The 26614-nt window shown below is 36.2% G+C and overlaps 1 protein-coding gene across 2 annotated transcripts in view; it reads left to right on the top strand.

Moving 5' to 3' along the window:
- Window positions 1-21875, top strand: part of ZNF326 (zinc finger protein 326) — a 29750-nt gene extending 7875 nt beyond the window's left edge. For both annotated transcript variants that reach the window (XM_075508428.1, XM_075508429.1), the window contains 10 exons: window positions 1400-1805; window positions 4548-4746; window positions 6508-6542; window positions 7495-7582; window positions 9956-10070; window positions 11144-11291; window positions 11628-11727; window positions 13093-13223; window positions 14216-14311; window positions 21150-21875. In XM_075508428.1, the coding sequence (XP_075364543.1) occupies window positions 1400-1805; window positions 4548-4746; window positions 6508-6542; window positions 7495-7582; window positions 9956-10070; window positions 11144-11291; window positions 11628-11727; window positions 13093-13223; window positions 14216-14311; window positions 21150-21314 (1483 nt within the window). In that variant the 3' untranslated portion in view covers window positions 21315-21875. The remainder of the gene's footprint in view (window positions 1-1399; window positions 1806-4547; window positions 4747-6507; window positions 6543-7494; window positions 7583-9955; window positions 10071-11143; window positions 11292-11627; window positions 11728-13092; window positions 13224-14215; window positions 14312-21149) is intronic.
- Window positions 21876-26614: the final 4739 nt, after the last annotated feature.

Raw genomic sequence — 26614 nt, 5'->3', positions numbered from 1 at the left:
CTATCTTGGAGGAAATAAAATGCGAAGAAAACTTAGATAATCTGATGGTTTTCTTGTGTGCGCCCTTGAATTCTTGTCTGGCTGTAGCCAGACTATGATTCTTGTCTGTAGTCACTGTGGTGCCACTGGGCAAGGACAGTTCTAAGTAGGGAGGCTGGAGAAGTGTTGTGTTTTGCTGCACGGTTCTGTTAAACATTTTAGTTAAGTATAATATGTTTAATGATGAACACTAAGATTGACTTAAAAGTCTGAGCAGAGATTCAGGAATGAGCTGTACCTACCATATAGTAATCTGCATATGATTGAGGTTGAATGACTACTTGAACACCGAAATGTCTCTTGCCATGTAACGTTAATACTGTGCATGGGCTCTTTCTGTAGATAGTGTCATTTTCTGTGTAGCTTTGGGTCTTCTGAGACTAACATATTTTAAAATGAAGGCATTCAATTTACTATTGATACAGCTAGTAATTTTGAGTCTGTTCTAGTCTGTATTTTGTCAGTCTAAGGGGTTGTCTTTCCCAACTCCTGTTGAATCACCCTATTATAACCCTGCAGGGACACTAATGTGTTTCCCTTCCAAGTGGTTACAAATACTGATGATTTCTAGCCTGACCCTTCCCCCCCCCCCCCCCCGCAGGCAAAGCAAACTCTTGGTAAATAACTAAAGATTTTAGCTCCTTGTTACTCTACTCTGAAATTCCAAGGACTGTTTTCGTGTCCACTGTGCATGCATTGGGTAGACTTTCAAAATCCTGAGTTGCTAGACTTAATGGTCTGCAAGTGAAAGATGGATACACTGAAGATCATGAACTCTTTGATTGGGAGACTGAATTTTACAGGGGTGAAAATTCCAAAAAGTACAAATATGAGTGGAAGAGCACGTGTATTTTTCCTTTAAAATTAGAACTGTGGGGTGCTTAAGACTCACAACTGTACCACTAAAAAAAAGATTTTTTTTTTTTTTTTTTTCTTCCCCTCAGTTCAGAACTAAGCCGCCTTTTAACTGTTATTTAACTGTTAGAATACAAGGGCATGATTTTGAAGAAAGGAGAGTTTGACTAGTTTATGAATGTCTGCAGGTGATTATTTTCATGAGACTAGGGCTGGGCTCTAATAATGTTTTAGTAAATAAATGTTGCTGAAAATTTTAAGTAACCAAAGTTCAGGTATACTGAACTTTAGAATTGTTTGTAGCAAAAATGGCTCAGATAGCTTTCTATCTGGTCATAGTGTGATTTGCCCAGCCCTAATCAAGATTAAACAATAACACAACTGTACGGACCAGTATAGTAATAAATTGATTTTAGTTGATAAATGTCAACTGATAACTTGTCTTTTGAAATGTATAACATTAGTAAGCTTACTTTTTTTTCTCCTCACTGTGCAACTTTTCCAGGTTTGGACCTTATGAGTCTTACGACTCCGGGTCTTCTCTGGGTGGGCGAGATCTGTACAGATCTGGCTATGGTTATAATGAACCCGAACAAAGCCGCTTCGGAGGTAGTTATGGTGGTCGATTTGACAACTCCTACCGGAATAGCCTTGACTCTTTCGGAGGTAGAAACCAGGGCGGGTCTAGCTGGGAAGCACCTTACTCCCGTTCAAAATTGAGGCCTGGGTTTATGGAGGACAGAGGAAGAGAGAGTTACTCTTCCTACAGCAGTTTTTCTTCACCCCATATGAAGCCTGCACCTGTAGGCTCTCGGGGGAGAGGAACGCCTGCTTATCCTGAAAGTGGATTTGGAAGCAGAAACTATGATGCTTTTGGAGGACCATCAACAGGCAGAGGCCGAGGCCGAGGAGTAAGTACAGAATCTTTTCAGATTCTTTTCACTAGACACTCTTTTAAACCCTTTCAAGACCACTGCTTTAAAATGAATGCACTGTTCAGTACAGTGTGGGTTTTTTGTCCAAGCAAACTATCATGGTTGACAATGTTGTTTACCCCCTTGAAGCTGTCTTCAAGTAGAACCCAGTCCCTCTTTCTGTTGAAAGTAATGAGTAATAGAAGACTAGTTGATCTAGTTGATAAGGTTTGTTAAATCTCTCCTTTTGTTTGAAAGGTGAAGATAAAAGTAATAGGTTTGGTCTAAAAGGGATTAAAAGGACTTGCATTTTTCCTTGTAAACACTAGCATCTTTGCTGCTGGTGGGGAAATTCCTGAATATTGTAAAAGTTTAATTCAAAGTCTTTTGAAGTTTTGAGTAGGTTAAAGGTGCAATGTATAAGCAAAAAATAAAACCCAGGTTGTGAATGCTAGAGTAGTTTTTGTTTCCTGTAAAGGTAAAAGTTTAGCTAATTCTTTAATATGTTGAACACATGCTTTATCAAACATCAAGTCTCTTTTAAACTTAATTCTTACTCTGACTTGTGTATTGGAAGGGTGATGGGGAGGAAATGGCAAAAGTGGGTGGTTAGCAGTTACAGTGATTCTTTTTCAAAATTAAAGCATGGGTAAAGGGGCATCATCAACTTGAAATCAGGTCCTTTCACAGAATTGAGATTAATTTCCAGATAGTGTGCCTGGTCCTGTTACTTGTATTCGTTTTGTTTTGAAGACTTATATTCTAACTCCTTTTCAGTGGATTACTTTCCGGTGTAGGATCTAAAAACTGTATGTCCAAGAAACAGCAAGATTAACTGTATGCAAAATAATGTATCACAGTTTGGAGAAGTAATGCTTGATGTTAAATGAACTAGGGGAAAAAAATACAACAGAAGAGAATAAAAAAAAATCCTGACAGAAGTACTAACTTTAAGTTGATGGTGTCCCTTTATCTTGGTTTTATATCCCAATTCTGATTATGTTTTTTTTTAAAGCATGAAGAGTTCAGTGAACACTTTTCTGCCTATGCATCTAGGTGTAACTTATCTTTTAAAATTCTTAAGTGTGCCATATTTCTTTGGGAAGCAATTATTTAATATTAAACCATACAACTTGTTTGTAGCTTGAAGTGTAGAGGAAGATTATTTTTTACTGGGTCTTTTACATGCCTAATTGTGTGGTGGTTTTGTTCCAGAAAGTCTACTTTGCAGCATTCTTGAGTAGTATAGTTGTCATATTCAAATTTTAGCTCAGATTTGCACATGGCTGCCAGCTGGCATGTAGCATGGTATGAGAAATAGATTCTATTCTTTGTTTCTCTGCTTGTGAAGCTGAAAGTGGTAGGTTCTTAAGCTTGGATGCCATCCTTTCAGAATTCATTTAGATCTGAAAGTTTTCTGCAGAGTTACAACCAAGTAGCCTTATTTCTTTTTTGTTTTGCTTTTGAAATTTATCTTTTTAGTCTTTTATGTAATAAAGGAGAATGTAAAGGCTAAACTACTTACCATATGTAAAATGCATTGCACCTTTAATAGATAGACTGTCTGTTTAAAAAAAAAAAATACTTGAAATTATCCAAGTGCATACTTCATGTCAAATTTATATGTGTACAGTATAAATGTACATGCTAGGTAGTTCTATAACTATCTCAACTAAATAAATTAACATGGAGATCTTGTGCATGGATTTCTGATTAAGAAAAGTGCCTGTTTTGGTACATTCTGTCTGTCATTTAAAATTTGCTTAAAATATTCATACTTTTCACGATGTATGTTGAAGTTATGTTTATGTTCTTTTAACTTTGATAGTGTAATACTAATTCTCTTCTCATGGCGATACAAATATTTCTGCTTATCCAAGTCACCCATCCAGTCAGTGGGCTCTCTTCTGCCCTTTATTAATCAAATAATTGAGTTAATATTAAGAAGTATGTTAGCGCTTTTGAAAATATTGCAGCTACCTAAATTCTCCCTCTTCAGATTACTCATTTATTCCATGCCTTCAGAGAGGTAGCTTTCATAAACAAGTGTCCACACATGTACATCATTTTAGAAATAATAAAAGGTTTAGTCTTTCAACTGAATTTTCATTCCTATTGCTGCCATGTTTTTGTATCGCTCCCTCCAGGCCCAACTTTTAAATTCTGAATTTATTGAATTCAGTGGAATGATAAGTAAAAGAAAGAATGAGCTTCCTTCAATTCATTGCTGTTCCATACTGGACAACCGTCTTTACTCAGTTTTCAAATCACTGTTAATCATTTGGCATGAAGAAGTTTGAGTTTTGGGTGGTTGGTTTGGTGGGTTTTTTTGTTTGGGTTTTGTTTTTTTTTTTTAATGACTGCTGACTACAGTGTTGAAAACTGGATTGGTTAGCTCTGTTTTTTTCCCAGAGGGAGAAGTCATTCATCATCTAGAGAATCTGAAGAGAGGAGCCAAGATGTTAGGCTGAGATATGAACTCTGATAGACATGTTCATTGTCTGGACAATGGTTCTGAATAAGCAGAAACACAGTTTATACCTACCTATTCATTCTACTGGACAAACGCCCACAAAGCCATTGCACAACACAACATCAAACTGGGAGCTTAAATTTCCCCTGCATTTTGCTCTAGAACGCAGATTTTACTTAGTTCACAGTTTTATTGTACCAAGTAATTGTTTTATTTCTATTGATTTCATATACTAATACCTTTCTCTTAATTTCACAAATTTTCAGCATATGGGAGACTTTGGAGGAATGCACAGACCTGGAATCGTTGTTGACTATCATAACAAACCCAGTCCTGCAGCAGTTGCTGCAAGAGGAATAAAAAGAAAAATGATACCACAGCCATATAACAAACCTGGTGGGACATTTATCAAGAAACCCAAAATGACAAAACCTATTTTGAAGCTGAGCCAGAAAAAATCACCTAGTAAGTAACAAGTGCCAAAATTCTTAAGTTAAAATTACTGATTCTTTTTATTCATTGAGAATTATTTAGTTTTAATATTCAGAAAAAGGGCTGTATGTGCTGTTTTGTAATTCTTCATTTTCTACCTTTGAAGTACTCCACAACAGATTCTATGAATTTACTCTTCGAACTCTTCTACTGCAAAGATAATTTGCTGAATGAAATTGAGTATTTTGATGTGTTTAAATATATACTGCCGAAGACTATTTCATTCGGACTTTATAATGATACTTTCTGGAGGCAAATTTTCACCACTGAAAATAATTTCAGGTTGCCTTAAGTGACAATGCCTGAAAAATATTAACATGTGCTCTTACATGAGCCTGCACACTGCTGTCCAAATACTTTGATGGATATAAAAAGTAGTGCATCAACTGCAATGCAGCTAAAATAAAGGCAAAAGGTGTGGGTGAGGAGGAGAGGGAAAGGGAGGCAAACTGAGAAAACAGCAAAAATTGTTACAGAATAATTTGTGAAAGGCAGAGAGAAATTGCTCCTTCTTGTAAATGAAATGCCGTAATGAAGAGAAGAACTGGAAATATGATAGATATACTTTGCAATTTGTATTTCTAGTTTTAGTGGTGCTTGGTTTGTTTAGATTCCCTAAAGATGTGCTACAACTCTCATAATTTTGATATTGCAGGCAAAGCTGGAGGGAAAAAAAAACGGTAATGAGGTTTGAATAAATTACTTGCTTTGAGGGAATGTAAACTTGGGTATTAAATATTATGAATGGCATGTACAGCAGTCAAACTTTAGTTTTTCGTGCTTGTAATTTCCTCAGAAATTTGGATCTGCAGTGTTTTATATAGTTTGGCTTCAAATCACACCTGAAAAACATTTAAAATTACTTTAGCTCAAAGCTTGCAAGGTAAATGCACAGACTTGACAGAAACTTCCACATGAAAATTTTATTTTTGATTTTGTAATTCCAGTTACACTACTGTGTATTACAAAACTGTTCCCTTAACTTTAACATCAAGAATACTGTAAAAATTTCAGGCACTGGAACATGTTCCTCTGCCTTTTGTATAGGGAATGTTACTGCTGGACTCGCCAGCTTTGTTGTGATGAAATGGATCTGTAAAATACACATCCATGTGTGTCAAAGACTTGCACCTCAAAGGTCTCCCTCTTAGCTCTTCTTCTTTCAGTACTTTTGTAGGCTCTCCTTTTCTACACTACCTTCAGACAGAGCACTTCTAGTTTAATATCTGTTCCCCCTCACTGATTTCCACCATCCAAGGACCAATGTACTACATAGTATTGAAGTTAGTTTAAGAAGTGGAGTAGATAGTGCCTACTAGAATGCACTTTTAATCAACCTGTCCTGTGGCTCTGAGACTGGGGGGAAGTTGAAATGTAGTTGAAATGTAGTTGAAAACAAAAAAGTGGGTAACAACTAACAGAAAATCGGATGCAATCGGTGTATGCAATGTATGTATGAAAATATATCTCAAAATTATATTGTCCTTTCAGTCTTGACTTTCTTGTTTTGTGGAGTTAGATATAGGTGATTGCTTCTAAAAGACTGTTTATATTCCTAAGGATAACTGATTTTACATTTAGTATTATTACTAAACTATGATAAATTGTATATATAGACTGTCCTAGCTGCATATCAAGCTGAATTTTTTTTCCTAAATATCTTATTGCCTTAAAATGAATTGACAGTGAGAGCACTTTTGCACTATTTATTTCTTCCTCATTTTACGTTCATAGACATGAAGACGTCTTTCCAGGATTCTACTATAGAGGTAAAGATTCCCAGAATTGGAAAATGTTTGTGATTTTTTCGGAAGTTTTACAGTATACCTCAAGATGAATAATTATTAAGCTAGAGTTTTATAAAAATTAAGCACTTAACTATATAAGTTTTTCTAAACTTAATTTTTTTTCTTCACTTTATCTAAAACTGTCTTATTTTGGTGGCAGTCTGAAATTCTTAATGATTTCAAATGAAAGATATAGCCTTTGTAGATAGCCTGTAAAATGAATTTTAAAGTGTATTTGTAGACCCTACCTATTGTTGTAATGCATGGAGAGCTGCCATGTGAGCACTTCTCGTGTTGTCATAGGTAGTCAGCTTGAATTCATACACCTGGGACCTGCTTGGGTGGATTGAGAAGTTAAGTACAAAATGACAGGGAGATTACTAAACAGCAGTGAGGAAGAATGGATAAGACATAAGACGCATCAAGGAGAAGAGAGTAAATAAAAAACAAACCAGTGTTAATGGGTGTTCTCTGATAGGGTACAAAGATTAGTTCCCACCTACAGAAAGATCAGTTGCAACAATATGTAAGGATGTGATTAGTAAGCTAAGCGTGTATATATATCCTGGTTCCATGTTGAAAGACTGGAATGATATTTTCCTTCTTTTTGAGTGGAGGTATTAACATATTCTCAACTAAGTATTTAAAAGTCTGAATTGGAAGTCAGAATATTTATGTAGAAGACAGTGAGACTTTTGATTTTGAAACTAATTCACAAAGACTTCAAGACATTAAGGAGAAATGCATAGCTTGAAGTGTTTGTGCACTGAGTCTAACTAGATACTCAATTCACTTTCTTCCATTGTCATATTTGATAAAAATAGCAAGTAACACTTTATTGGAAATAAAGTAATTTGCGCTGTCTTTTTCTGGATTTAGAGTGGCATTATTTAGTTGGGGTTTTTTCTTACAAAATGTATGGATTTGACTTTAGGAAATTGAAGTGGACACAAGTGGTGCAGTTGTTATATATGAAGACTTTACAAGAGATGCTTATGATCTTGGATATCAGACTTTTGGAGGTAAGTCAGTTTGCTTGGTCAGGTAAGGTATTGTAAGTATTGTATTTGTGTGACTTGGAGTGAATAGATTTAGTAAGCCTGTATGTATAACCTCTAATAGTTATTGAGTAGCATGACTTTTTTTTTTTTTTTAAGAGTTTATAAATTTAGGCCATGGAGAAGGTGATTGTTTGTAACATCCATCCATCACTTGTTTTGTTCTTTACATGCTTATTGTCTCTCTGCTTTCTGATCATCTCTGTATGTTGTTGTCTGACTTGTTTTAATTTTTGTGAAATTAATGTAAATGGTCTTCTATACTTACTGCCATTCCATTGCTTAAATGTTGTTTATCCCACCAGTTCCTCACCCATATCCTATTATTTATCCCACTAGCTGATCAACCTCACCCTTAAATCCTAGGTGAGTCACTTTTATAAAGTGGATTTAGTTAACTCGGAGAGGTGCTCTCAAGAACATGGGGTCTATTTCATGTGCAGTCTTAATGAAACAGGTTAATTATTAGTTTACATAAAATCACTTAAAGTGTATATTAACTGTAGTGATTTCAAACACATACACAAAGAAATCCAGTTTTAAGGCTGAAACTTTTTAGTCCCCTTTCCCTTGTGTGCCGCCCTATTGCGTATGTAGTCTAATCTGATGGTAAGGAGTGCTGGAAGTTTGCAGCCAACTGATTAGAGTTTCTTTTCTTGAAATAGTAGTAAGTTTTTTAATTTTTTTATTTTTTAATTGTGTATTTTTTTCATTTTTAAAAGTTTGCATAAGTGCACTGAAGGAAAGTGGGAGCCCCACTGTAGAGTCGCAGTTTATATGTAGATTCAGGCTTCCATTTCCCAGCCTGTAACAGGACAGGCACTTGAATTCATGAGCTTGAGGGGTAAGATATAGGCCATTTCACTCCACAGAATGTCATACTAGATTATTTTTACAACAGTAAAACAAGTGATCAGTTGCATGTTTCCAGGGTTGGTGGTAAGGCACTAAGTGAATCTTAAATCCTGAGATCAGTAATGGGAATTGCCTCTGTGGGTGGGTGGTTGTTTTTTTGTTTTCACATTGAATTAAAAAAAAAAAACACAGCTTTTGGATAGGAGTTTTTCTCTTCTACAGATCAGAGTAATTTCTGAAACTCTGCTACAAAATGAAAAACCTTGGGGTAATCAGGAATGAAGTGTAAGCTGTTAGTCGGTGGAAATGTTTTCAGTACTCAGTGACACTTCTAGACCCACAGAGCTTTTTGCAAGTCCTTTTTTTTTTTTTTTTTTTTTTTCCCCCATTATGCTGCTGTATGTTCCTTTCTGATGCTGTTTGGATGGAGGCAAATTTCATGGAGGCTGACCTCTCTTCTAAGGTTGAACTGCAAAAGAAAACTAAGTGATCCTCTTTTTCCTGCTTTAAAACTACTCTCTGAATAATATTCTAATTGTTTCCCTTTGTCCATAGGCTTTTAAAGCAGACATAGGAAAGGCAAGCATAAGTACACTTATGCAAAAAGTCATTGTCCTTAGAAGTCTTTAATGTTGCAAAACTAATTTCTAGTCATTTATTTGTTTGCACTCTTACTTACATGCCAGGTGATAATTTAATGAAGTTCTGTGAAAGTTTGGTTGGGTTTTTTGTTGTGTGGTTGGTGGTGGGTTTTTTGTGTTTGTTTCCCCCCCCCCCCCCTTCAGCTGGTTCTTCCTTCACTGGTTTTTTCTTCAGCTGAAAATCTTTGGAATGTTTTTCTGTGAAATCAAGTGAAGTCTAGTGGGGAAAAATAATGAAGTTGTTGAAGTTCAGGTTGGGTACCATACCTTAATGTAACACTGCCTTGTCTCCTTTATGAGAACCTTTGCGTTTGGTTTTGGAAACTGCCTTCTCAGCGGAAGAGGATGGGTTTAGATAGTTTCTTTTTATGTAAGGGGATTGTAGCAATGGTGTTGTAAAACCATGGAGAGTTTTAAATAACATGTTTCTCCCCAGGCACCCCCAGTACCCTTTCCTGGTCACTTACTTGAAGAGGCCTTTAATAACTAGGCATAACAGTGTAGGGTTTGCTTTAACTCTGAATTTCCTTACTTTTATGAGTGTAATCTAGAGTGTAACCCCTAAACTACTAAGTTTGCATTGTTGGAAGCAAATGTTTAAATTGGTTGTCTTTAGAGGAAGAAAACAAAACAAAACTTCTATGGCATTTAAATAAGCCATTGAACTGCTTTGGTGTAGGGTCTTTCTTTGCATTTTGAGGTGTTTGTGGAGGAGACAGGGAAGACATACTTTTACTGGGTTTGGTGTTTGGTGTTTTATTTTGGTTTGTTTTTTTTTTTTTTTTTTTTTTTTTTTCCCAATGGACCATAACATTTTAAAATCTTTCTACTGTATGTTAAGATGGCAAAGGAGAAGTTAAAAGTGAGGAAGAAGAAAAGCGGCGAATTGAGGCCAGGAGAGAGAAGCAAAGGCGTAGAAGGGAAAAAAACAGTGAAAAATACGGTGATGGATACAGGTTTGTGCTATAATTTTTGTCTTGTGTGCAGTGTTTTTCTTCCCCTTTATCCTTCTGTAAGAATATGTTGTCTTTCCTGAAAGACCGTTTGGACTGATTTTAGGAAAATAAAATACAATGAAGAAACAACTAAACCCCCCCCGCCACTTGCCACCCCCACCCCCCCACCCCCCCCACCCCAAAAAAAAAACAAAACCAAAAAACCCTAACCCAAACAAACCAAACCAAAACCCAGAACCCAAATCCTGTGGCTTAGAAGACTGGATGTTTTGCTGGACCTCTGCTGTGTCAGAAAATACACAATTTCCTAACCCCTTCTCCCCCACAAGTGCATCAATGCACACTTGAGAAGCAGCTTAGAATGGTACTGCTTTCGAAGTATATATTTCAGTTAAATATATATTCATGCTGACTTAACAAGCTGTTAGAAATTGACTTTATTCTGGTTTTCTATGTATGGTGAGCTATATTATAGCAAAAATAAGTAGATAGTTCCGTAACTTTTCTTAGTCTTGCCACAGTGAAGCAGGTTAATGGCCAGCACTGTTCAAAATTGTTCTATGTCAGCGCAGTATGTGATCATAGCATTAGTGCTTTTTCCTCATTGTATTGAGGAGGCCATATTTCCTTATAAATATTATATAGTTTTTGTATGGAAAAAGAGCTTTAAATGAATTCTTTTGACTATTTGTAATTATGAAATTGTGGACTGGCTTGACTATGGAGAGTACTACAAAAGGTGACACAAACTAGAGAGCTGTGATAGATATAATCACAGGATAATGTGGCTTTTAAATGGCTAGCTTCTGATTTCAGCAGTTTTCATCTTCTGCATAGATAATTCATTACTCTGAGACAGGCCGGATTTATATTTGGTTCTTGTAACGGTTACCCTTCATAGTGGTAAAATACTGGATTTTTTTTTTCTTTTTTTTCTTTTTCACTTAGCCTTCTTTAAAGAATGCTTTTCCCCTTCGTTTTCTGATTAGGTTTGTCAAGTCCTCATAGATTTGAGGACAGAGGGAAGAATGTTTCTTTAATGGTAATGCTATTTAATGTATTTCTCTTGATAGAATGGCATTTACTTGCTCATTTTGCAAATTTCGAACATTTGAAGAAAAAGAAATTGAGTCACATCTGGAGAGTGCAGCTCACCAGGAAACATTGGATCATATCCAGAAGCAAACCAAATTTGACAAAGTAGTGATGGAATTTCTTCATGTAAGACAACTGGTTGTTGATTTATATAATACTTATGTTAGAATGTAGTTACGATTTACCATTTATCTTCAAAATATGCTTAATTTATCATCGTTATTCCTTTTGCAGATGACTTTTGACACAGCATGTATTACTAAAAGTTGAAGCAAATTCAGAGTCTGTAAAATAGTGTTACTTTTACAGTTAAAAGTAGTGCCTTAAGAAGTAACGGCAATTAATTGCTATTTATTACAGAGCTATTCTGAGTAACATTTTAAGTATAGGTGCCTGTTGGAATATAAACAATCGTACATCAAACGTCTTACAGGGTTTTTTTTTTTTTCTGATTCTCTGTAGGAGTGTATGGTGAATAAATTCAAGAAGACAGCTATGCGTAAGCAACAGACAAGTAACCAAACAGAAAATGCCCAAGCTGCTGAAAAAGATATAATGGAAGGTGAGTAATGCTTTTTATGTGAAAGTGTGTACTGTGGAGCTCTGCTTGTCCTTTTCTCCTTTCATACTTCTTTGATAAAATGTTTGGATTAAAACGATTAGTTTTCACGCTTTTTCTGTACCTGGTTGGGATTCCTTTCTTCATTTCTGATATGATGTAGAATGTAAGCAAAGTGGGAGATACCAAATCTTATTTATGTTTGCTATCCAGGTAGCCTTGTCAGAAAGTAAGATAACATTGTGCTGGGTACCTGACAAACAGAATTATGTGGGCTTTGCCACAGTCTTATTCAGTATAATGCATGAGGAGTGGCAACAGGTGGATGCAGATAGTTTGAAAGAGAGCGTGTAATAAAGCAGTAAGGTGATAATGGTCAAATATGATGGCAAGGATCTGAATAATGTAAGGGATAGCTGCTGTGGTTTTGAGGGACGCTGACAAAAGGAGGAGTTTGAGCACTTTCTTGGCTACCCAAAATGCATCTTGGCCTGAATTTTTTTCCCTTTGGCTGCCCTACAGGCAGTTTGCTAGAGCATTTTGTGTGTCCCTGCCTTGCTGTGCCATATCCTTCGACTTTATCTTTTGCTTGAGGACTTTCAAAAGATGTGGTAGAGCCAGAGGGGACATCCGTTGAGTACCTTTACTTTAGGCAATAATTGTATTTGAATATTACCTTAATTGGAATTTAAATGCGAAAAGCTACTTAAAAACAGATATAGCCAACATCTTAACAATCTCCCAAATTCTTCGTGTGTACTTTCCTTAAGTACTGGAGGACCTGTTTGCCTTTATGATCAGAATGTTCTGTTGGCAGTCTAATACTTAAATTTGCAAGAGGAATTGGATTCATGTGCTTCTTCCTGGTGGTGAGGGGAAGCAAGGAAATAAATTAGTTGTTCTTATGAGGGGAAAGGTAATCCAGCTGCTTTGGTGAAGCTTTGTTTGTTTCTTGTATCAAAATGTGTATTATTAAGGATATTAGTTGTTGTTGATTATAAATAGATGGCATTTTTGTACATTAAATAGTTCAATTTGATTGTTGTATCATTTTTATTTCCCTCTATTTAGGCAGGTGGGTATTCCTATATCATAACCTCAGGCAGCAAACATAATTGCCTGGGTCTCATACATAGTCTGTGGAGAGGAGGAGTTGGAATATCCAAGTTAAAAACATCCTCCTTCAACATTACCTTCACAGAGCCTAATTTTGATACCTGAATTTGGGTGAATATTCCCATATGTTTCAGTTTGACATGTTTAACAACTGACAGCTGTAATTTTCTGGTATAAAACAACAAATCCCCTCTCCCACTTCCCTAGAATAACATATTTTATGTTAATGGTTTGTTGCATCTTCTTTGGCAGGGGTTACTGCTGATGACCATATGATGAAAGTTGAGACTGTTCACTGCAGTGCTTGCAGTGTGTATGTTCCTGCATTACACAGTTCTGTTCAGCAGCACTTAAAATCTCCTGATCACACGAAAGGAAAACAAGTAAGATATGACATATTAAAAAAACAAGCAAGCATAATCTAATAGTAGGTGAGAAGTGTTATGGTACTCAGTGCAAGTAATTTCTAAGTTCTTGTTGGTATTACATGTTCTCTGGAAAGCTAGAATGTCCTTGTTACACTTTGTAAACATAATGTCCCATGAAGTAGCCAGTGTTTAAGCACCTCCAGTTAATGAAATGTTGGTGTGCTTAATAGCTGACAGTAGCAGGTCTTGAGAAGGTTACTAGGAATGACTTTTTTATTTTATCAGAATTTTTTTACTGCCATTAAGTGTTGGAAAGATTTTGTTATTCAAATTGCAAAACATAATACATAAGTTTCTAGCAAGATAACAAACCTGGTGTCCTTTTTTTTCCTTGGCTATTATCTTTTTAATTTGAAGAAAGATGAGAGCAGTTTAGAATTAGCAGTAGTATGGAATTGGTCCCTGTTACAATTTATAATGATACACTTTTAAGATTGGTAGAAGGATTGAAAGAGTAGTGTGAGTGGAAAAAATCACAGTTGTCATAGTAAGCAAGATTGCCAAAGTAATGTTTTGTTTATATACGAGCTTCTGTGATTATGGAATATCACAGGATCATAGGATGGTTTGGGTTGGAAGGGACCTTTAAAGGTCATCTAGTTCAACCCCCCTGCAATGAGCAGGGACATCTTCAACAATATGTTTTGCTGTGATGGAGAAGTGTGCACGTTATCTGTAGATGAGAACAAGTAACTGTGTTTGTAGACAGGTCTGTCATTGTAGTTCATTATAGAAGCAAGATGTGAATATATCTTTTGATCAAGCTAAAGTAACAACCTATAAACACTACCAAACTTAATTGAGCTTATTATGTGGTTTGGACTTAAATGCTAATAATGAGCATTTCATGCTGCAATACATTCATTATTTTCCTTACAGAAGGTGACCGTGAATTCAAATTGCAATTAGGTGTATGATAATTATTCACTGTAAAATTTGTTTCCTAGGCCTACAGAGAACAAATAAAAAGGGAGAGTGTTCTTACTGCCACCAGTATCTTGAATAATCCTATAGTCAAGGCACGATACGAGCTGTATGTGAAGGTAAGATGCAAATGGAAAAATGTCATCTGTAATGTTTGCTATACCACTGTTTCCTCCATGCTGATGGAGTTTAACCTCAGTGCTCTGTCTTCTATTTCTGCCTTCTAGGTAGCTCACAGACTGAATATACTTTTAACGTATTTTGCCAGTCTCAGATCGTTGTCTCTGATAACTTCATTTGCAGAAAAAATCACCACCTTCAGATTTACAATCTTTTGGGTTTTGTTTACCATTTTTATGTGTATCTAGTCAATTTTTAATTCTATGCTCTTATAAAAAAACCCCCAGCTTTAGGAAAGCATCAGCAGTATCTTTATACGTAATACTAATTGTAGAGCACAAAACACTTCACAAATGAGTTAATCTTTACGTTTTTAAAAGCAAAGGATCCAACGTGTGGCTTTGTACTAAAGGACAGTGCATGTACTACTCAGCTACTTTTATTCCACAGAATTTCTAGGATCATGGCATCATACAAAAAATAAAAGCTTACAACAGCAGTTGTTGAGATCAGAGGATTTAAAAGGCATGGTAGCCTATGTTGCAAATACATGGCCTGAGAAACATATGTGAATTCATTTTAGCAAAACGTGGGTTTTTTTTCTTCTGGGCCAGTGAAGTGACTTTTTCTGTAGTACCATTGTTGGCTGTTTCTGGTAGTTAACTTTTAATTGGTTTATAATTTTGCCTGTGCCTAAACAATAGACTCTTTCAGAAAAAGCAATATTGTGTTGCAGAAATATGTCAAGGTAGGAACCAATGCAGAAGTTAATTGTGATTTAAAATGTCAAATTAGTCATGTCCTGCAAAATTATGTATGGTTGGGTGCGTGAATCAGTTTCAGCCAACTGTTCTGTATCTGTTAAGAAAAGGTAGCAAATGGCCAGATACCACAGCCTGGAATATCTGCATGTATTTCCAGCCATCTCTTCTGGTGTTTCTTGTGGCTTGGTATGCATGTGCATTGTCCTGTACAGCCCCTTAGTGAGGGACTGGTAAAAAGGGGAATGGAAATTTGCCATTCCTTAGTTGGAAAACTGAGGAAGATAAAATTTGCAAGATTGTCTTTGCAAGGAGACCACTGATGTTTTCAGAATGCCTAGCACTGGTATTTCCTGGGGTGGATTGAACTTAACACACTTTCAGCAGCACCTGCTCAGTGAGATATATCTGGCTTCTGGCTATGCAAATCCCTCTCATCCTTATCAAAACATATAATCAAAGGCAGACTGAAAGAGTCCAGTTTTATTATACAGCATGTGATGAATTAGAGAATGGGATGCATGCATTTGGTGCCTGCAGTCTTCCAGAAGAGTGGGAAATCCTTGTTACAGCCAAAAATAGCTTGCTTTGAGATGAAGGGCAGAGTGGCTTGCGGAAACACCCTTCCCCAGCCCCAACCAAAAAAACCCCAAACCCCCAAACAAGCAAACACTGCCCCCTCCCCCCCATTGTTTTGGAAAGTGTTGTCTATGCTGCATATGCAGTGTGGAAAGAGGAAATTCAGAGCAGGGAAGACCTGCGAGGCTGTTGCGTAGATTTGTACCAAGTCGCAAAGGCAGGTCATCAACATCACAAGTGCCTTTGACAAAAGGAGAATAAAATTGCAGGTCAGCAAATCCTGATTTTTGTGCATCCCTATTGATACAGTTTGACATGAGCAAAAAAGATAAAACATTTTCTTTTCTATTACACTGCTGGATTTCTCTGTGCATATTGGGAAGTTTGTTCTTTTAAGGGGTGGCCTAGAAGAGGTGCATATCCCAAATAGAGTTGAATTAGGGAAAGTTCTTTATCTGTTGAGGCCAGTACTGCCTCCTAGAACCACACCCTGCTGGAGGTCATCCACCTCTTTACCACAACCGGTATTTGGGACCCACCTTCCTCCATTGTGGTTTTGTGTGAAAAATTCTGCTTAAGCCATTTCGATTGCCCCATGGAGCTACTGAGTAACTGCTTGGAGGATGACAATTTAATGTAATTTGGGTTGATTGGCTGGCTGACACCTGGCAGCAGGTGATCAGTTTTGAGGATATTTGCTGTGTGTTGCATTGTATAAGACTTTTCAAGGTTGAAGGCTGTGGCTAATGTTTGACTGAAAATGAGGGAGTGGAACATAACTTCTGGTCTGGAGTAAGCTAATTGACAAGCAATAAGAACTGCTGTTTTACTTTGGGACACCTTGGCCACTTCTTTCGAGTAAAATGCCATCCTATCTGTAACTTATTCCTCTACCCAATGCTTAATGGAAAATCTGTTTTGCCCTTTGATTTAATCTTGTCTCCATAGGTTGTTTGCTGTATGTGCAAAAGGAAAGAAAGCAAACAGATGCATCCATTTTAAACAAACTTACAGCTTCAAACGTGTCATTCTACAAATACTCAACTTCCATTTTTTCTTTAACAAAATGTTTCTAGTTTGCACTGTGAAAAGGAAAGCAGAAAGAATTTTTTTTTCTGTAAACATTTTCAAATATTTTTATATTTAACCATATAATTATGAAGTCAGTCTTAGATTTTCAAATTTCACAGCAAAATCGTCTTTTTAAGAAGTAAGTGCAAGCTTTGTAGTGTTTACCTGTACATGCTAAATAAGTATGCGTACTTGAATCTTTCACCTAGTTCTATAAGCTTGGATACATCAGCTGTAGCAAAGGTGTAAAGGTTAAATTGCCTCTGGTAATTTTCACTGAGTTAAGCTATTTTTTTAACTTTTTTTTTTTTTTAACATGGTAAAGGTGCCTGTGCTGTTCACTGAAAATGGAAGGATCTATATGGAATTAGCCTAAGATAATTCCAACATGTGTTGTTTGTGGGTTTTTTGTTTGTTTCAAGCCATTTGCAGTGAATATCCCAGCTCCATGGAAGACAGCTTCAGTAAATTAAATTATGAGGCTTTAGAAGACCTCCTGGTGTCTTATGAAGGCTCTGATCTTTGTTACACTTCTGGTCAGTGACTAGGATTATAAATGGAAAGGGAAAAACAAAGGTCCATATAGGGCTTGACAGCGGTTGGTAGTGCCACAGCCGATGATGAGAGCAACAAGAATCATAATGGTGGAGAATAGTGTTTCTTAAAGGTGGGCTTCTTAATTGACTAATGCAGCTTCCTTGGATCTATTAGTATTGGAATAACTCTGTCGTGTACCATTCTTCCAGTCTTCTGCTGGACCTTGCTGTTAGGATTATCATTTTCTGTATCATGTCTTCTGTCAAAAGTGTTGCATCTGTTTCCTGTACTGCTGCTGCATTGGAGCTGGTGTCTGCATTGTTGGAAATATCTCAATTCAGTTTCCAGAAAACTGCTGTACCAGAACTGAGGTTTCCAGTTGTCAAAACTTGCATGTGATCTTTATGATCCTAATGGTGCTGGTGACCATCTTTTACACTATCTTATTCCATAATTTTTTTCAATTCCTATATTTGAAAATCCAATTCAGTCCTTAAGTTAACAGCATATTGTTTGCATTCTGTCCTTTGCATGCAAGGAGCCTTTCCTCTTAATCTTGTTTCGTATCTTCATCATGGGTATTTTAATCAAAGAACCTTGAAAGGATTCTTTCTTACCTTGGCTGTTCTTTTAAAGAGCCCTTTGTTTCCCCAGTGTTGGTCTTGTGCAGTACCCTTTTATGCTTCCAATGTACTCTTTGTATGCTTTTTTTAAAGTTTCTTAATTTTTCCTTATTCTCCTATAGCCATATTGTAAAGGCGGGGCAGGGTGGGGGAGAAATCGACCACAACCCACCTGCAGGCAACTCTGAAACAATCATCTTAGAAGTTTTATGAACTTGTAGCAAGTCCCTTTAGGGGACTTTCCTCCTAAGGAGGAAAAGATGACCATCTTGTTTCTCAGGCAGAAAGTTATCCCTTGATGAAGTCATGACTGCCTCTAATTTTGGACCATTTAGAACTTCCCAGATAGAATGATGTCTATGATTAAAAGCTGCTTGGATGTTGCTCAAGAGAAGCATCATAGAGGTTGACATTTTCTGTCATTATATCCCAGGACTGTTTGGTTGTGTGTATTAGTGAAGGCATTGTAAAGCTTACCAGGTAGGCAGGCAGACTTTGGTATCTTTTTGGGTCAGGTTTGTGAGGCCTGTTATAAATAGATATAGAGAGTGATTTCTGGGGACATTTGAATCCCAAAGCTTTGGTTGTAAATACCAGTTCACAGTCTTAAGCTTTCTCTGCAATTTAAATACTCTAGAGACAAGGAACCCAAAGAATGCATCTCTTGGGAATAAACTACTTATCTGCTTGTGTTTTTATGCTCTGTAGGCATCATAAAGTCTTTCTGCAGCAGTTCAGTGGTGTGCCTATGTTCTTGTTTTCTGGGGTTTTTTTGTTTTGTTTTTTAAAGCCATCTGGGAAGATGTGTGGCTGTCAAAATCAACTAGCATCAAAATTGGCTCTGCATGCTGTGCTGGATGCCTCCGATGCTACAACACTGGCAAAGAGCGCAGTCGTTAAGATCTTCCCCTTGAGGGCAGTAACTTTTTCCTTAGTTTGAGAACTTGAAAAGTGCATTTTTCTCTGAAAAAACAGTTGGGGAAAGCAACTTAATTTTTTTTTTTGTTATTATTGTACAGAGATCTGTTCAGCCAGAAGTAGTGTGCTGAATCCAGTTCTGCTAGGTTAGCCAGAAGCGACATACTGTCTCCACAGGAATGAAGCGTAACAATTTTCTGTAGCCTGTCCCCAAGAGTCAGGGACAGTCAGAAGTTGTCTGCAGGAGAGTGGAAGTAGTCCTCTTAGAAGTCCATTCTTTAGCTACAGTTCATCATTATGCCTAGCCTAGACATGAGAGGATTTTAGTCTTTCCTTTTGTATCAGACCTATAAAAGGGCTTCTGATATCCTTGTGAATAATATGCAGAGAAAGGCCACCTTTTGTTTTCTTTTGCTAGGAAACAATGCCCCCCATTAGGCTATATGAAACTTTTAATGTACCTGTCTTCCCTCTGTAATGTATACTGATGAGCATCTATTTGAAGCTAACCAGGTAAAGTATTCTTAACTCAGTAATTAGCTTATTTCTGTCTGTCTTTGGAAATCCTTGTTCCTGTACCCAAATGTGATTGAAAATATTTGGCTGAACCCAAGGAAGATGGCACTAGAGGCTTTGCAGTCAGGAGGTCCTTCACGCTTCTATCCGAAAAGGAACGTAGATAAGCACAGTTCTGGGGAGTTGCACTAATCCTTATTGAATTAATGTTTGGATGCTCAGTCATCTTATTTCACAATGCTTTCCATTGATGTTGGAATTGAATTGGTTTGGGCACTCGCTTTTCTGTATGTGTGGTTTTTTTTTTAATGAAATGGTTTACTAAGCTAATAAATATTTTTGGTATTTCAATGTTGGACACTGTTACTTGTTCGGTGAAATACTCCTTAGTGTTCTGTAGCCCCATGGTACTTTGACAGTAATAGTGGATCATCTAAAAGTAGCATGAGTTTTAACTGAGATGTGGGGTTTTCTTGTTTTCATAGGGCTCAGATAAGTTACGATACCAGCTTTCTATGTACTTGACCCTTACCTATGAGAATCTACTTCTAAAAAAACTAAACTTAGTATCTTAAAGAAGTTTAAATACTGCCTTATTCATGGGGTTTATATGTGGCAGCTATGTCTTTGATTAGGCTATGAGTTGATTGGGCTCAACAGACACTACCATCTAAGTGCTGTAGGCTGGCCATTACAAAGTGCGTGCATAAAATTATCCTGGGACTTGGAATAACACGGTCTCAAAGAATTCTGCTTTCTTTGGGTTACTCTTTAAATCTGATTTTATGATTTTTCTTGATTTTAGAATAACAAGCCAAGTTTTTGTTCAGTGGCATTTGCTAAATGTTTTTATACATTTCTAATTTTTCAGTGATTTATAGGCCACCTGGAAGACCCTACCTGAAAAATGTAACAGAAGTAAAAATATTTATGTTTCTTTTTATAAGTAAGCTTAAAAGGACAAGGGGCCTAGTACTCATTTTTTCTTTTGGATCGTCTTTTAAATAATATTCTTGAAATCCAATCATAGTGTAGTTAGTGATTGGTGTCGTATATTCAGATCAGACTTGCTCTGTTAGATGTTTGAACACGAAAGGGGCTTTAGCGAAGAAACTCCTAATACTTCATGTTGTTATTCTTTATTGATTATTCATGGTTCTTAAATATCTGAAACAAGTGAAAGCTGAGGTATGTCTTGTACTGAATTATTTTATGAAATAGAGAAAAAGTGAAACCAGAATGCCAGCATATTTAAAATACTGTCTGAGAAATCTGCTTGATAATTTTTCTAGATCAGCAATGGAATGAATTTCAGGCTAGTCAATGTAATTAATTCTAGATTTCTTTTTCATTTATTGAAGAGTTTGCCTTTTTGATAGAATTATTCAGAGTGAATAAAAACTGTAAATAAGGATAAGCAGAATGAAACTCTTCTGTTCAGATTTGGTTTTAGTTGGGGAGAAAAAGGAAGCAGCTGTAGTTCTTAATAAAAATATGTTGAAACTTAACCATGTAATTTTAATTTACTGAATGTTGAAGTTAAACTGACGTTTGTGTGTAGAATACTTTTGGCTTTTTCTCAATGCCATTTCTACTTTCATTAAAACAGTTTATTGGGATCCCAGTTTCCACTGTGCGTATAAATGAGGTGTTGCTAATTTTAAATCAAATCTGTTTTGTTTTTTCTTGCAAAAAAAAAAAAAGTGTTAGCTGTATAAAATACCATAGCATTTCTTAGTGGCTGCCCTTTTCATTCACTGAAATGACGAGTATTATTTTATTTTATGTTTGAAATAAATATCAAAGTGTTTGTTTTCAATCTTCTGCTTCAGGGTGAAAATCCTTTTGAAATTAATGATCAAGCTCAGGAGCAGCAGACGGAAGAAGAGGACAAAGCTGATGAGCCAGTTGAGGGTGAGGAAGAAGAGGAGGAAGAAGAGGAAGAAGAAACTGAAGAACAAACTGACTTCACTTTAGACCACACTGAAGATAACTAAGTGCAAGAAAATGAAAATATATTAGGGGGGGCAAAACAGCTTTTTATTTCTGCTCTAAAGTGGCTAAGACTTTTTAATAGTCTCAAATGAAGTTGTTGAAGATTCCCCACCGTATGCATGCATTCCATTCCATGGAGAACTTGTTTATATAATTCCTCTGTGTTTCTGATTTTGTTTAAAATGAAATTAAGACTATTTTAGTTGAGCTTTTTATAGCAAACTGACTGTTAAAGCTGATTAAAACATTGTGTTGTATATTTTTTTAAGCATCCTATTTTTTTGATGTGTGTATTGAAAGTTGGATATAATAATAATTTTTGGTCTAATCAGCTGAAAAGAAAGGCGGGTCTGTGGGGTAAATGTATTAAATGCTGTATGGCATAAGCTTATCATATTTACCTCTTAGTACAGAATGAGTAACTTCAAAAATTGTGCTGTTGAGTGTGGCTTTTTGGGGATTGCATTGCACTCTGTATAATAGAGTATGTGTTATAATATGCCTTGTAGCTTTTTGTGATAAGATGTACCAGTTTCTAGCAATAAAACACTTAAGAAATGTTACTGTTTAAAGTGTCTATAGTTAAGTATTTCAAGTACTTCCCCATGCTGACTACCAAATTGGTTTCAAATCAAATCTTGATTGATATTAGGATTGAAATGATTTAAAATTTGTAGTTGCATCTTAGTAACTCGTGTTATTTATTGCTGATTTTTGATGTATTCAGACTCCACCTACTAGGACAGATAAGCACTTTCACCTTCATAGTGTGCCTAGGGGAAGCTTTCAGTATATTTACACGCTGTGCACTGTTGTCTATCTTAGAAATTATATAAGTACCCTTGGTTTTTTTTTTTCCACAGTTCCTTCTGATTAGCTTTTGACTAATGAGAACTGGAGGTGTCTGATTTAACTATTTCTAAGTACAGCTAAGTAATTTGGATCATTTTTCCCCAAATGTGGTAACTTAACGGAAGTAACTGTACAATCTCTTGTGGTCATTATGGGGAATTTTTTTCAAAATCTCATCATATATGTAATTTGTGCACGTTTCTGTTGGAGAACCTTTGTGTTAATTTGTAGCCATCACTGTATACGGGTGGTATAAGCAGAGAGCGGACAGAGCTTAGATAGAATTAAAATACTTCTAACCTCAAATGCAAACCAATTTGCTTTTTCAGTAATCTGTTGTAGAACTGGGGAAAGTGTGCAAGTGTTATGGGGGAATACTTGATTTAGATGCTAGGCCACCAGAAAGTCTAGTAGCAGTCAGCTCCAAAGAGCACTGTGTATTGTAGTCATTTAGCTGTTGCCTTTTAGTGTAGCTTGGAGGGTAGAAAGTACAACACTGTGAGGAAAGAGAGAAGAAACCTGAGTTTGGTGCCTTGACCTCTTGTTTTCTATATGGCTTATATTTTTCTATTTTTTAAAAAAGTCAGCATGATGTAGACTTGATTGTTGTACCTGTAAGTGGGTTAGCTTGGAACTGAAAGTTAGCATGGGTTGGTTGAAAGATGTGTTAAGCCTGCAGCTGGTTGAACAGTATCTCTTTTGGATAGCTAAACTTAAAATAACAAAGTACTCCCTAGAGCTCTAAACACTCATTCTCCTGTTCTCCATCTTAAGGTGAGGATTAAGATTCATATTCACATTACTTTTAAGGTGTAAGCTCCCCTTGTGCCTTACAAGCTGGTCACTTGACTATTTATGTGTTCTATTTGTAGATCTCTTGCCCTACAAGAGGAAGACGCTGATCTCTTCCCAGACAACTTAACAGGAACTGTATCAGCGTTCTAGAAACTGGCGAGAGCTTTAGCATGAGAACTTGTTTGCACTAGTTAAGAGAACTGAGATGCTCCCCAAATTTCTACAAGTGGTGGGTTTTTTGTCTTTGTCTATGGCTCCTTTACTAGTTGGAGAGAATTAAGTTGCTTCTAAGCAGCTAAGATAAGCCCTTCTACCTAAGATCTCAGTACTTTATTTCTATTGCTGTAGTCATTTTATCCAGTATGACCTCAGGATCTTTGAACTCTAAGCAGTCTTGACTTCACTGGTAATCTAAAATACATAATTGACGACTTGTGTATACTGACAGTTCTCACCTATAAAGTGTGTTAAGCAATAGCTTAAACTTAGATGACAGATCTTTTGGGGGGGTGGCAACTGCTGATTATAATGGGCAAAATTACCCTTTTCTATAGGCTTACAAGGAACTTTTAATGGAGTCCCTGGGTCCCTTTTGTAGCTAATGTTTCATCAAATTTATTTATTCCTTACATCAGTAACAAAGTATGGAAATAATTTTAGAGGGAGTGATGACTGCCTATTCCAGATGACACATTCCTGGTAAGCTGTTCCCCCCATCCTCCCTAGTTATTCCAAACTGAGTGGAGATTGCATTTGTTTGTTTCAGAATCTCAGAAATAAAGTCCACAGTTTTAGGCAGTTCTGGCTGAAGGTGCCTCCTGGAATATACAGGTATATTTATTTACACATCCCTGCTAAGAGACCTTTCCAGTTTCCTTTGGATTCACCAAAGACCAACTATGTGCTGCCAACTTCCCAACTGTTTGTAAGTGTTGGTTGCAGTAACATATGCCTTTCCCTAGATCTTTTTCTAAAGAACCTTCTTGGAATGTTGGCTACCCCAGGTGATACAGTTTATAAAACCACAAACAATTTTGGGAGCATAGTTGTATCCCCCATCCCTAAAGACCAGGTTAACTAAATGAAAGATCAGCGGAAAACTGGACTTGAAATGTAGAAATGTAGTTGTTGATGGTTCATACTCCAGATGATGACTGGTTACTACTGGTGTTTCTTGGAGAGTCATTTGATTAGGGAAAAGCAACTGGATAGAGTTCAGGCAGCTGGTGGGTATAGGTCCTATCCTGGAAGAAATATTGAGAAGGTTTGATAAGGAATTCTGCAGTTGGTAAAAAGTGGCATCAGGTGATATTAAGTATTTCAGGATGTTTAAAAACATCTATTGGGGAATAAAAAAGGCTGTCCTAGATTACAGGCAAGATCTTTCTCTAATCTTGGTCCAGTGCATGAACTGTAGAACTCTCTTTTTTTTTCTTCTTTTCTTCTTTTCTTCTTTTCTTCTTTTCTTCTTTTCTTCTTTTTTTCTTTTTTCTTTTTTTCTTTTTTTCTTTTTTTCTTTTTTTCTTTTTTTCTTTTTTTCTTTTTTTCTTTTTTTCTTTTTTTCTTTTTTTCTTTTTTTCTTTTTTTCTTTTTTTCTTTTTTTCTTTTTTTCTTTTTTTCTTTTTTCTTTTTTTCTTTGTTTCTTTGTTTCTTTGTTTCTTGTTTCTTGTTTCTTGTTTCTTGTTTCTTGTTTCTTGTTTCTTGTTTCTTGTTTCTTGTTTCTTGTTTTCTTGTTTTCTTGTTTCTTGTTTCTTGTTTCTTGTTTCTTGTTTCTTGTTTCTTGTTTCTTGTTTCTTGTTTCTTGTTTCTTGTTTCTTGTTTCTTGTTTCTTGTTTCTTGTTTCTTGTTTCTTGTTTCTTGTTTCTTGTTTCTTGTTTCTTGTTTCTTGTTTCTTGTTTCTTGTTTCTTGTTTCTTGTTTCTTGTTTCTTGTTTCTTGTTTCTTGTTTCTTGTTTCTTGTTTCTTTTTTTTCTTTTTTTCTTTTTTTTTCTTTTTTTTTTCTTTTTTCTTTTTTTTTGTGTCTTGAGTGGAATCAACAGAGAAGGTGTGGTACCTCCTGATCTGAGTAGCCAGAACTGCATGGAATGTTTCAGGTGAGGATTTACTTTGCACAAGAATTGCAAGGATTTGACTTGCACAGTGATGCTATTTTATTTCTGTAGGAAGTACCTTGCTGTGTTTTTAATCTTTTACAGGACACTGCTTAATGGTGTCTTGGTTCATAGTTGTGCTGAAGAAATATGTGCAACTTGTCTCATGTTCTAACTACCTCTTTCTGGAGCTAGAACTTAAATTTTCTTGGTCTGAGAAATGTTGAAAAAATATTCCGTGTTTTTTTGTTTGTGTTTTTTGTTTTGTTTGTTTAGGGTTGAACTTGCAAGGTAGCAGTACAGTAGAAAGAAATATGGGCACTGATCCTTGCAACTTGCACATATTGAATAACGACCATATGTGTTACATTTATTGCAGCCCAAATGCCCTAGGCTTTTTATGTACAATTATTTTTTGCTCCACAGTGTAACTGTAGAACGATTAGCACCACATCCATGTAATATTTGGCTTGTTTTCATGCTACGCAAAGGATTGAAATCTTGAAATGAGCCTGTAGATTCTCTTGCTTTGGCTTTTCCTGTATTGCTTACAGTTAAGAATAAATTAAATAGGTTTTCAGTTTGCTGAAATGTTAACTATACATTTTCTTGCTGTCTTCTGCCAAAAGACTTTACAAAAAAAAAAATCAAGCTTTTCTTTAAATGCCCGTCTAATCTATAACCTTCCAATATTTTTCAGATGCTGGAATGCCTCCTGCTCTTTTTAAGCAGCACTAAGATAGAGGATCCAGAGCTTTTCTTCAATTTGTTGTCCTTCCACTAAATGAAGTCCTCACCCACTCACCTTTAGGATTGTAGGGAGAAACTTTATTGTAAGGAATGCCCATAACTATCAGAGAGTTGGGTCTCTCCTAGATGCTTCCTCCCAACTTAAAGCAAGGAAAGGCTTGGTAAGTCCCACATACTCTTGGGTCTAAAGCCTTCAATGAAGTCCCTCAAATCATGTGAGAGGATTGAAATTTTACATCAGTTTTGTTAGCAATGAAGGTTTGTTCTGAGTTAAGTATAAAAATGAATAACACTTGTTTGATTTCTTTTTAGGTTAATTTCTAAAATTGTCCTAAGTTTTTAGGCTTACAGTATTGCGCTTGCTTTTAAAATAACTACAACTGTACTAAGTCCTGCAGCTCAATTCAGCTGTCTTTACATAGGTTTGACTGGTTTTAAATACAGCTAGCCAATGAATAAGCCGTTCTGTATAAATAAAAATGTGTATAAACTGAAGTCCAACATCTAAACCAAAAGAGCTTCTGATCTTATTCTACAAATCTAAGCTTTCCTCATCCCATCCTTTGGTACTTCAAAGCTGATGCCCACAGGAAAAGGAATAAATACCTAGAGGGTGAACTGGAACATCAAAATCTGCTGAGGCAAAAACATAAAAGAGAAGGCTTCTTAACAAGACCCCAAGACCCCCTACTATCCTGCGATTCTGATTTAAAACAAAGTTCAGACTGTATGCAGAAGTGTGGTTGTTTTTCTTTTCTTTTTTTTTTTTTTTAGGATTGAAGAATACCAAGTGTTATGGGAGGACAAGGAATAAAT

This window comes from Mycteria americana, chromosome 7, assembly GCF_035582795.1.
Source record: "Mycteria americana isolate JAX WOST 10 ecotype Jacksonville Zoo and Gardens chromosome 7, USCA_MyAme_1.0, whole genome shotgun sequence".
Taxonomy (NCBI): domain Eukaryota; kingdom Metazoa; phylum Chordata; class Aves; order Ciconiiformes; family Ciconiidae; genus Mycteria; species Mycteria americana.
This window is presented reverse-complemented; position numbering and strand designations above follow the sequence as displayed.